This window comes from Vipera berus (assembly GCF_964194415.1).
Source record: "Vipera berus genome assembly, chromosome: 5".
Classification (NCBI taxonomy): domain Eukaryota; kingdom Metazoa; phylum Chordata; class Lepidosauria; order Squamata; family Viperidae; genus Vipera; species Vipera berus.
In genome coordinates this window covers 7,597,368-7,609,304 of record NC_138207.1, presented here as the reverse complement: position 1 = coordinate 7,609,304, position 11,937 = coordinate 7,597,368, and the positions used below count along the sequence as shown (strand labels likewise).

General features: G+C 49.2%; 1 protein-coding gene across 1 annotated transcript; it reads right to left on the bottom strand.

Moving 5' to 3' along the window:
- Positions 1 to 6,472: 6,472 nt before the first annotated feature.
- HSPB7 (heat shock protein family B (small) member 7) lies at positions 6,473 to 11,728 on the bottom strand (the record flags this gene model as incomplete). The annotated part of the gene is made up of 3 exons (XM_081328241.1): positions 6,473 to 6,646; positions 8,168 to 8,322; positions 11,584 to 11,728. The coding sequence occupies 3 exons, from the start codon at positions 11,726 to 11,728 to the stop codon at positions 6,473 to 6,475; spliced, it is 474 nt and encodes a 157-aa protein (XP_081184367.1).
- Positions 11,729 to 11,937: the final 209 nt, after the last annotated feature.

Here is an 11,937-nt window from a genome sequence, read left to right as displayed (position 1 = left end):
TCAGGATCCTTTTCAATAAATTATTTCTTCTCGTTTCTCATTTCCTCCATAAATTGATTGAGCCAGCCAGATCTTTCAGATAATCCCACGCCCCCAAATATCCCAGCTTGTGCAAGCTAGTTAATAACCAGGTGGAAGATGTCCAGAAATCCCAGATTTGGAGGAGGGAACATTGCTGAAGAACCTATTTGCAAATTGCCTCCATAACAATTGCTGAAGAAAACAAAATGAGTGTATCCTTGAAATCTCCCAGAATCAGTGAGTTAAGACCATCTGAGATTCCCGTTGTTCCAGGGTCCCTAAGCAGATGTGCTTCCAGTTCTGAAAGAAGTCCAGAGTCCAATGGAGATTTATTTATTTATTTATTTATTTATTTATTTATTTATTTATTTATTTATTTATTTATTTATTTATTTATTTATTTAAATTTTTATACCGCCCTATTCCCGAAGGACTCAGGGCGGTTTACAGGGCAGAATAAAATATAATATAAAAATAGTATAAATTAAAATAGATTAAATTACATAAGCCCAACAATTAAAACAATATTAAAAGCTAAAACCCCTTCAGTTCAGGCCTGATAGATCAAAAAACCAGGTTTTCAGATCCCGGCAAAATGAACGCAGATCAGGGGCGGTCCGAAGTTCCACCGGTAAATCATTCCAAAGGGCAGGCGCGCCCAGAGAGAATGCCCTCCCCCTGGGGATCACCCGCCGGCACTCCTTAACCGCCGGCACCCTGAGAAGGCCCTCCCTGTGGGAGCGCACAGGACGATGGGAAGTTGATGCCGGCAGCAGGTGTTCCCTTAGATAATCCGGACCCATGCCATTTAGGGCTTTATAGGTCATTACCAGCACCTTGAATCTCACCCGGAGGGCAACCGGAAGCCAATGCAGCTCACGGAGAAGAGGTGTTATACGGGAGTATCGGGAAACTCCCATAACAACTCGCGCGGCTGCATTCTGCACCAGTTGAAGCCTCCGCGTGGTCCTCAAGGGCAGCCCCATGTAGAGAGCGTTGCAGTAGTCTAGCCGGGAGGTCACGAGCGCATGGGTGACTGTGCGTAGGGCATCTCGGTCCAGATAGGCAGCCAATGATTATAAATGAATAATAATAATGGGCTCAGTCTCCAAACATCTGGAGCACCACTTGGAACACCACCGGCATTGACAAAATCACCACTGGTCAATTGCAAAAGGCAGCTTTCCATGGAACAGCGTACGTCCCGCAACAATACCTTTGACACCATCCAACATCCACATCTGCCTATCCCAGGTCCTTGGGAAGGACTCCATAGGTGGACAGAAATGCCAAATCCAGTCTGAACATCTGGCTGACTGTGCAACAACCATAATAAACACAGTCATTTGTTCACCGAGACTGGCAAAGGACAGTTATGCTTCCTTTTGATCATTTAGGATGCTGGCTAATCCCAGCCAGGATTTAAAAAAAAACACAACTCAGAACGTGTTTGCTCTCAGTTCTTTTTCAAACCTTTAATACTGAGAATGCCCAGTTTCTTTTAAATAATTTCATACGTTAGGTGAGATTAAACTGCGGGGAAAGGAAAGATGAACAAATTATATCCCATTTTGAGAGAGGGATGGGATGAGATGGGATGGGATGGAGTAGAGTAGAGTAGAAATAGGGAATAGAATAGAATAGAATAGAATAGAATAGAATAGAATAGAATAGAATAGAATAGAATAGAATAGAATAGAATAGAATAGAATAGAATAGAAGAATAGGGAATAGGAATAGGAACGCTCTCTACATGGGGCTGCCCTTGAGGACCACTCAGAGGCTTCAGCTGGTGCAGAATGCGGCCGCGCGAGTTGTGATGGGGGTTTCCCGATACTCCCATGTAACACCTCTGCTCCGCAAGCTGCATTGGCTCCCGGTTGCCCTTCGGGTGAGATTCAAGGTGCTGGTGATGACCTATAAAGCCCTAAATGGCTTGGGTCCGGGATATCTGAGGGAACACCTGCTGCCGGCATCAAGCTCCCTTCGTCCAGTGTGCTCCCACAGGGAGGGTCTTCTCAGGGTGCCACCGGTAAGAGATTGCCAGCGGGCGACACCCAGGGATAGGGCCTTCTCAGTGGGTGCGCCTGCCCTCTGGAACCAGCTGCCAGTGGAGCTGAGGACTACCCCTGACCTACGTTCATTCCGCCGGGACCTGAAGACTTGGCTCTTCGAGCTCTCTGGCCCAGGCTGAGAATTTTAATTTTAGTTTTAATTTTAACTGGGGTTTTATTTGTTCAGGGACGGATATAATTTTTTAATTGTTTTTAACTTTTGTATTTTTGTTTTTAATCACCCTGTAAACCGCCCTGAGTCCTTCGGGAAAGGGCGGTATATAAATGTAATAAAAAAAATAAATAAATAAATAGGAATAAGAATAGAATAGAATAGAATAGAATAGAATAGAATAGAATAGAATAGAATAGAATAGAATAGAATAGAATAGAATAGAATAATAGGAATAGAATAGAATAGAATAGAATAGAATAGAATAGAATAGAATAGAATAGAATAGAATAGAATAGAATAGAATAGAATAGAATAGAATAGGTTTTATTTCGCCAAGTGTGGTTAGACAAACAAGGAATTTGTCTCCATTTCTTTTGCATCTCTTCCCAAAATCTCTCTGTATTTTCCCTCTTTGCATTTGAATCTTTTGCGGGATCCTGAGATGAATATCCATTTGCAGGAACTTGGTAGCTCTCTGGCCGTTGTTTCCCCCCCCCCCCCACCATGTGAGCACCAAAGCAAAACACAGCAATCATCTGCAGCTGGTATTGGAAGACAAAAACTAGGGATTGAGGATAAGCATAAAAGCGTTGCCTACATAATTCCTTTGCTGAATTATGAAGTCACAAGATTCAGTAGCACAATTCCCAGAAAAATATCAGCGGGCAGCCTTGCTTTAAATCATTTAAATGAGTCTCTTTTAAATTGTTGATTTAAAGCTTAATTACTGTAATTTAAATGCTAATCCACTCCCCCCTTCTACATACATAAATTGGATTTCTGCCTTGAACCAAAAACCTTCCTTCCTTCCTTCCTTCCTTCCTTCCTTCCTTCCTTCCTTCCTTCCTTCCTTCCTTCCTTCCCTCCCTCCCCCCTTCCATCTTTCTTTTTTTCTTCCTTCCTTCCTTCCTTCCTTCCTTCCTTCCTTCCTTCCCTCTCTTCCCTCTTTCTTTTTTCCTTCCTTCCTTCCTTCCCTCCCCCCTTCCATCTTTCTTTTTTTCTTCCTTCCTTCCTTCCTTCCCTCCCCCCTTCCATCTTTCTTTTTTCCTTCCTTTCTTTCTTCCTTCCTTCCTTCTCTCTCTCCTTCCTTCCTTCCTTCCTTCCTTCCTTCCTTCCTTCCTTCCTTCCCTTTCCTTCCTTTCTTCATTCCATCTATTTTCCTTCTCTCCCTCCCTCCCTCCCTCCCTCCCTTCCATCTTCCTTCCTTCCTTCCTTCCTTCCTTCCTTCCTTCCTTCCTTCCTTCCTTCCTTCCCTCCTTCCTTCCTTCCTTCCTTCCTTCCTTCCTTCCTTCCTTCCTTCCTTCCTTCCTTTCTTCTTTCCTTCCTTCCTTCCTTCCCTCTCTTCCCTCTTTCTTTTTTCCTTCCTTCCTTCCCTCCCTCCCTCCCCCCCTTCTGTCAGAAGGTCAAGATGGGCTCCAGACCTCATCAGCTCAGATCCGGAGTCTTTCTAGAAGTGCACCCATCATCCCCAGCCAGCCTCACCACCATCCTTGGACCATGCCAGGTTTGGGAAAGGCTGGCTGTGGGTTTGAGACGCATGTCTTGTTCTAGATTTCCTGGATAATCGGGTCGGTTTTAAAAAGCCCAGGCGATGCGCAGAGGGGAGGAAGCTGCAGACGGTGGCGCCCAGGAGTAACGATGGGTGGGGGAGTCCTTATAGGGCAGGAGGGCGGGAGAAGAAAGGCAGAAGATAGAAGCCACCTGAGAAAAAGAGAAAGGGTCCTTCCCCCCTCGGCTGTCCCCTGATTTTCTGCCCCTTTTGGCAAAAACGGTTTTCATTTTAAGTCCAAATGAAAAGAGAAGAAGCGCTTGGTAAGCCAAAGACCGCATCGTCTTTATTTCCGAGGACGCTGGTTTCCCACCCCAGCCTGCCTATGCTCAAACCTTTCTCAGCAAATAACACAGGGAGTCCTCACCTTAGGACCACAAGTGAGCCCAAAATTTCGACTGCTAAGCGAGACAGTGGTTCAGTGAGTTTGGCTCCATTTTAACGACCTTTCTTGCCACAGTTACAAAGCGAATCACCGCAGGCGTTAAGCTAGTCACACGGTTGCTAAGCGAATCTGCCTTCCCCGTTGACGTTGCTGGTCAGAAGGTCACAAAAAAAGGGGATCCGGTGAGCCCCCGGGGAGACGCCGCGACCGTCGTAAACACCCTGTCCGTTGCAAAGCATCTGAATTTTGATCGCTTGGCTGCAAGGATGTGGCAACTGTCATGTCACTTTTTCCCGGTGCACTTTGAGTGAAGCATCAGCTGAAACTTTGAAAAGGTCACTAAATGAAACGACTGTAAGTCGAGGACTACCTGAAACACGGGAGCTTAGCCAGCTTGGTGTCTGGAAATGCCGGGAAATAAAAGGCAAATGGGGCAAGAAAATTCTCGGATAATGGCAGAGAGCAGAAGGGAGCAGAGTCACCCTTTAGAAGAATAGAATACAGCTGGAAGGGACCTTGGAGGTCCTCTAGTCCAGCCCCTCACTTAAGCAGGAGAACCTACGCCATCTCAGACAGGTGGCTGTCCAGTCTCTTCTTAAAAACTTCCAGTGTTGGAGCATTCACCACCTCTGGAGGCAGGTTGTTCCACTGGTTAGTTGTTCTGACTGTCAGGAAATTTCTCCTTAGTTCTAGGTTGCTTCTCTCCTTGGTTAGTTTCCATCCATTGTTTCTCGTCCTACCCTCTGGTGCTCTGCTGAACAACCTGCCCCCTCTCTGCATCATCATCATCATCATCATCATCATCATCATCATCATCATCATCATCATCATCAAAAAGTTGGAAGGGACCTTGGAGGTCATCTAGTCCAACCCCCTGATCAGGCAGGAAACTCTATACCAGGGGTAGGCAACCTCGGCTCTTTTATGACTCATGGACTTCAACTCCCAGAATTCCTGAGTCAGCTATGCTGACTCAGGAATTCTGGGAGTTGAAGTCCATGAGTCATAAAAGAGCCGAGGTTGCCTATCCCTGCTCTATACCATTTCGGACACATGGCTGTCCAGTCTCTTCTTAAAAACTTCCAGTGCTGGAGCATTCCCAACTTCTGGAGGCAGGTTGTTCCACTGGTTAATTGTTCTAACTGTCAGGAAGTTTCTCCTTAGCCTTGTGGCAGCCCCTCAGATACTGGAACACTGCTATCATGTCTCCCCTATTTCTTCTTTTCTTTAGACTGGCCAAACCCAAGTCCTGCAACCATTCTTAAAATGTTTTAGTCTCCAGGCCTTTGTTCATCTTAGTTGCTCTTCTCTGCATTTTTTTTCCAAACTCTCAACATCTTTTTTGTGCTATGGTGGCTGCAGTATTCCAGGTGTGGTCTTAGTAGGGCTTAATGGGGGTCTGTAGCCAGATACACCCAGTAATCTGGGTGTTTTTTTTCTTGACTGCCCAGTAAAGCCCACCCCCCCAAACCCAGACCCTCCCAGATAGCAGGAGAGAGCACTTTTACTGCCACCTATCCTCCCTCCAAGGTACTGCAGCCCAACTCTCATAGCTTAACTGTCGGATGCTCTCCAAATTTTAAATCGCCCCCTATATCCCCCGCAAGCTTTGAGCTTCTAGACCTCATGACATTTTTTCCCGTAGAAGCTGTGGCTTTGCATACCCCAACAATGGAAGATCACAGCCATTTCATAGCCACCCAGTTGTTGCTTTTTTTGTCTCTCTCACGCTGCACATACTGTAGTCCTCAACGTACGACTGTTTAACCACCGAAGTTACGGCAGAGTTTAAAAAGTGACTTTACAACCAGTCCTCGCACTTATGACAGTCTCGGTGTCTCTGTGCTGATGGGATCAGAATTCGGGCACTTGGTAACTGGCTTTTCTTTACGACAGTTGCAGCGTCCCCAGGGGCTTCTGGCATTCAGTGTCAATGGGGGAATCCCGATTCATTTAACAACCATGTGATTCACTTAGCAACTGCAGTGATTGCTTTACCAACCATAAAAAAAATGGTCGTAGAATTGGGAACAACTCAACAAATTCATTGCTCAGGAATGGAAGTTGCCATCCAAACTGCGGTCATAAGTCAAGGACTACCCTAGGGTTTTCTTTCTATCCAATGAACATGGGATCTAAGGGTGAAGGAATGCATGGCAATGCCACACGGTTCTATAGTATGGCGTGGCATGGAGAAGGGATGCCCACCAGTCAAACTAAGAATCAACCGTATGCAGGGGAGCTTTAGGGAGTGGGCTGATGTGCTTTTTTGGGTGAATGGGGTACACTTAGAGTTTCACCTCCGTACGATACAGAGGTGATGGGGACAGCTGTTGCCTCCTAGCCGTGATGATCAACTTGCCAGCATCATTCAGGGAGCAACTGATGGACAGAGGATCCATGTCTGCTGGCAGCTGGCACTTGTGGGTGAAGGTATTGGAGACGATGCCATCATCGGCCATCTGCAAGGCAAGCAAACATAAGTGGGTGAGCCCAACTTTGGCATAGTCTATAGTAGGGATCTTCAAACTTGGCCCTTTTATGACTTGTGGACTTCAATTCCCAGAATTCCTCAGTCAGTGTGCCTGGCTGAGGAATTCTGGGAGTTGAAGTCCACAAGTCATAAAAGGGTCAAGTTTGAAGACCCACGTCTAAAAGTGACCCAGGTTGAGAAATGCTGAATTAGAAGAGAACCTGAATTTTCAGATAGAATAAATCAGCAATGCCAGCAACTGTTGTTGTTGTTGTTGTTGTTAGCTGCAAAGTCGTGTCCGACCCATCGCGACCCTATGGACAATGTTCCTCCAGGCCTTCCTGTCCTCTACCATCTTCTGGAGTCCATTTAAGCTCACACCTACTGCTTCAGTGACTCCATCCAGCCACCTCATTCTCTGTCGTCTGTCTGTCCTAGAGGAGATCAACCCTGACTGCTCTTTAGAAGGCCAGATCCTGAAGCTAAAACTCAAATACTTTGGCCAACTAATGAGAAGGAAGGACTCACTGGAGAAGAGCCTCATGCTGGGAAAGATTGAGGGCCAGCAACTGGCGGACCCGCAATTGCAGAGGAACTCTTGGCGTTGCATGTCTGTGGAGATTCTCAGTCATCCAGGTCATGGTTGTCCCAAAAATGCTTTTTTTTCAAAAAACCAACCGGCCTTCCTTGGTTTTTCCTTGAAGACATTTCACTTCTCACCCAAGAAGCTTCTTCAGTTCTGACGGAACCTTCGGAATTCGGTCAGAACTGAAGAAGCTTCTTAGAATAAGAAGGGAAACCTCTTCAAGGAAAAACAAAGCAAGTCCAGTTGTTGGGTTGTTGTTGTTGTTGTTTTTGACAAAGCATCCTGGTGTTGCATCATCCTTAGCACTCAAGGAAACTGCCTTCCGCTCAGTTTGATCTTTGATTTAATTAAGGTTCCTCTTTCCCTGCCCTGATCACTCACTCCCCTCAAGCAGTGTTTCTCAGCCTCGGCAGCTTTAAGATGTCTGGACTTCAGTTCCCAGATTTTCCCAGCCAACCGCAGAATTCTGAAAGTCAAAATCCACACATCTTAAAAATTGCTAAGGTTGAGAAAGGCTGTCCTAAACAGGGACCCTATTTGGACGTTGATGACTTTGGTGAATAGATAGATCAGGGGTAGGCAACCTCGGCTCTTTTATGACTCATGGACTTCAACTCAGGATTGACTGATCTGATCTCCTTGCAGACTGCAGCCCAGTTCGGCCCAACTGAGAGAGGTGCCAATCAATGTGGAGGGCAGCAGGTTTGGGGATTCCCGTGACACAAGCCTCCTCCAGAGTTAGCTTGGCCTCCTGGGTGACGGTGCTGCTTGGAGCTAATTTTAGCAGTTGGGAGATCTGTTTAATGGCCAGAGCAAGTCATCCCTTTGGACATTCCAATCGCATATGACTTCCTCCCTCGACTGGGTTCCTTTTCATCCCCCCCCCCCCGCATATCTCAGCCCTGACAGGAGCCCCCTTCTTACCTTCTCAGCTTGGATAACAATGCAATAGTTGTAGGAAGTCACCACAATATCTTGAGGTTCAAACTGGCTGAGATCTGTGATGACCTGGTACTTGTTCCCACTGGCCACCACGTTGCTGCTGCCCAAGGCGGAGGAATGGACCGACGGAGGGGAGCCTGGGAAGGGTGCAAAGAGAAGGGAGTGTGTGTGTGTGAGAGAGAGAGAGACAGAGAGAGAGAGAGGGAGGGAGGGAGGGGGAGAGGGAGAAAGGGAGAGGGGAGGGGAGACAGAGGGGGAGGGGGAGGGGGAGAGAGACGGAGACAGAGGGAGGGGAGAGAGGGAGGGAGGGAGAGATGGAGGGGGAGGGGGATAGGGGGAGGGAGAGAGGGAGAAATGGAGAGGGGGAGGGAGAGGGGGAGGGGGAGAGAGAGGGAGGGGAGAGAGGGAGGGAAGAGGGAGAAAGGGAGAGGGGAGGGGAGACAGAGAGAGAGGGGGAGGCAGAGGGAGAAAGAGATGGAGAGAGAGGGAGGGGAGAGAGAGGGAGGGAAGGAGAGAGGGAGAAAGGGAGAGAGAGGGAGGGAGGGAGAGAGGGAGGGGGAGGCGGAGGGGGAGGGGCAGAGAGGGAGGGAGAGAGAGAGAGAGAGAGGGGAGGGGAGACAGAGGGAGAGGGGGAGGCAGAGGGAGAGAGATGGAGGGAGAAGGAGGGGAGAGAGAGGGAGGGAGGGAGGGAGGGAGAGAGGGAGGGGGAGGGGAAGAGGGGGAGGGAGAGAGAGAGGGAGAAAGGGAGAGGGGGAGGGGGAGGGGGAGGGGGAGAGAGGGAAGGGAGAGAGAGAGGGAGGAGGAGAGGGAGAAAGGGAGAGGAGAGGGGAGACAGTGGGAGAGGGGGAGGTGGAGGGAGAGAGAGACGGAGACAGAGGGAGGGGAGAAAGGGAGGGAGGGAGAGATGGAGGGGGAGGGGGATAGGGGGAGGGAGAGAGGGAGAAAGGGAGAGGGGGAGGGAGAGGGGGAGGGGGAGAGAGAGGGAGGGGAGAGAGGGAGGGAAGAGGGAGAAAGGGAGAGGGGTGGGGAGACAGAGAGAGAGGGGGAGGCAGAGGGAGAAAGAGATGGAGAGAGAGGGAGGGGAGAGAGAGGGAGGGAAGGAGAGAGGGAGAAAGGGAGAGAGGGAGGGGAGAGAGAGGGAGGGAGGGAGAGGGGGAGGGGGAGGGGCAGAGAGGGAGGGAGAGAGAGAGAGAGAGGGAGAAAGGGAGAGGGGGAGGGGGAGAGAGGGAGGGGAGAGAGAGAGGGAGGGGGAGAGGGAGAAAGAGAGAGGGGAGGGGAGACAGAGGGAGAGGGGGAGGCAGAGGGAGAGAGATGGAGGGAGAAGGAGGGGAGAGAGAGGGAGGGAGGGAGGGAGAGAGGGAGGGGGAGGGGGAGAGGGGGAGGGAGAGAGAGAGGGAGAAAGGGAGAGGGGGAGGGAGAGGGGGAGGGGGAGGGGGAGAGAGGGAAGGGAGAGAGAGAGGGAGGAGGAGAGGGAGAAAGGGAGAGGAGAGGGGAGACAGTGGGAGAGGGGGAGGCGGAGGGAGAGAGAGACGGAGAGAGAGGGAGGGAGAGAGGGAGGAGGAGAGGGGGAGGGAGAGAGAGAGGGAGAAAGGGAGAGGGGGAGGGGGAGGGGGAGAGAGAGGGATGGGGAGAGGGAGAAAGGGAGAGGGGAGGGGAGACAGAGGGAGAAGGGGAGGCAGAGGGGGAGAGAGACGGAGAGAGAGGGAGGGGAGAGAGAGAGGGAGAGAGGGAGGGGGAGAGGGAGAGGGAGAGAGAGGGAGAAAGGGAGAGGGGGAGGGAGAGAAGGAGGGGGAGAGAGAAAGGGAGAGAGGGAGGGAGAGAGAGGGAGGGAGGGGAGAGAGCAGAAGGGAGGAAGGGAGGGGGAGAAAGAGAGAGAGAGAGATGAGTCTTGATTCCTGATGGCTGCCTGGACAAGTTCCTGCAGCTTTTTTGGCAAAGTTTTTTTTTTTTGGATGTAATTTGCCATTGTCTCCTTTGTAGGACTGACAGAGTGGCTGGCCTCAAATCCCCAACCATCTTTGTGCCTAAGGCAGGTGTAGAACTCAGGATCGCCCTGTTTTTAGCACTATGCCTTCATTCCTACACCAAGCCCCGCCTCTGGGGCTAGTCTACCTGAGCAGCAACATTGCAAGTGACCCCTACTGGTGAGAGAGAGTTTTTGGTATCATCCTGCTGCCCTCTAGTGGTGACGTAGGTTTTTGCAATCCAGTACTGTACTAACCAAGCTTCATGCTTCTTAATTTTCCCCCCACCCCACCCCAAGATCAGCCAAGATTGGCTACCTGCTGTCATTTGGTGTATTTAAAAAGCGGGTGGGTGGGATTAATTAATATTTTGTTTCTGGGAGCCCCAGCCATTAATTTTTTTGGAAAATGCACCCCCAGGAAACAGCTTCTTGCTTAACCCTAAATCTAACCCTGTCTTGCCTGCTGGGTTTTTTTACAGTTGTAACTGAGCATGTTTTGAGGTCCATAAATTGTCAGACATTTCAGTGATGGTTCACTCAAATTCTCATAATTAACTCAGATGCATTTATCCATCACAATAGGCTTAGTTTGATTTCCTCTTGCATCTGCCGCGCATGAAGTCTATTAATTCATAGCACATGTTCTTATACAGGTAGTCCTTGACTTATGACCACAGCTGATCCCAAAATTTCCATTGCTGAGCAAGAGAGTTGTTAAACAAAATCACTGCAGTTGTTAAGGAAATATGGCTCCCCCCCCCATTGACTTTGTGCGTGGGAAGCCAGCTGGGAAGGTTGCCAGTTGGGATCACATGACGCTGCCATGGTTGTAAATTCATGGCCAGTTGCCAAGTTCCTGAGTTTTGATCACATGGCCACAAGGAGGCTGCAACAGTTATATATATATGTAATTTTTTGGGGGGTTGCTAACAAAGAATTAAAGGGAGACTGATATGCATTTCAAACTTATTTGTTCTCATCAGTCAGCCATACCCTTCTAAATACTTAACAAACATTTAACATACACACACACAAACGTGTGTGTGTGTGTGTGTGTGTGTGTGTGTGTGTGTGTGTGTAAATCCCAGTCATAAGTCACTTTTTCCAGTACTGTTGTAACTTGGAATGGCCACTAAACGAGTGGCTGTAAATTGAGGACTACCTGCATGATGCGTTGCAAGAATCCCCTCCCAAGGGGCTTACTCAAGAGTCAAAGAAAGCATATCATGTGAAGGGGCCACACAGAGCAAAACAGCAGCTAGCTATTGTTCATAGAATGCAGGAAATCAGAAAATTCTGACTCTCTTGGTCAATTTTTGATCATTTAAGGTACAGCTCTAGGACCGCCTTGACTCTGGAGTCCAAGGGGGAGGGGTAGTGGTGGAACATAACATGCACCTGGGATTCCCCACCCCAAAAAGTGCTCACTCACCTGAATACCCATAGGGCTCTTGAGTCCTCCCTGGCCCAAAGATCCCGTGTGGAGGGTCCAGCAGAGGCTCGAAGTGGTGCTTGCGCGGCGTGTAGGTGCTGATGTGCTCGGAGCGGAAAGTGGAGGAAGAGCTCAATGAAGACATGGCCTTGGAGGGTCCACAGCGGCTGCTGGATGTGCGCAAGTCTCTGCACGGAGAGGCAAGGTGGAGAGGGCACGTCCTTGGGCAGGCGAAGCCAAGATGCCCATAATTGGCTTTTTGCAAATGTCCTTTGCTGGAATGCAAGATAAGGAGATGCCGCTCCAGCCACAGGGAGAAAGCAGAGCCGAGCCACGCTCTTCCTAATCAAGGAG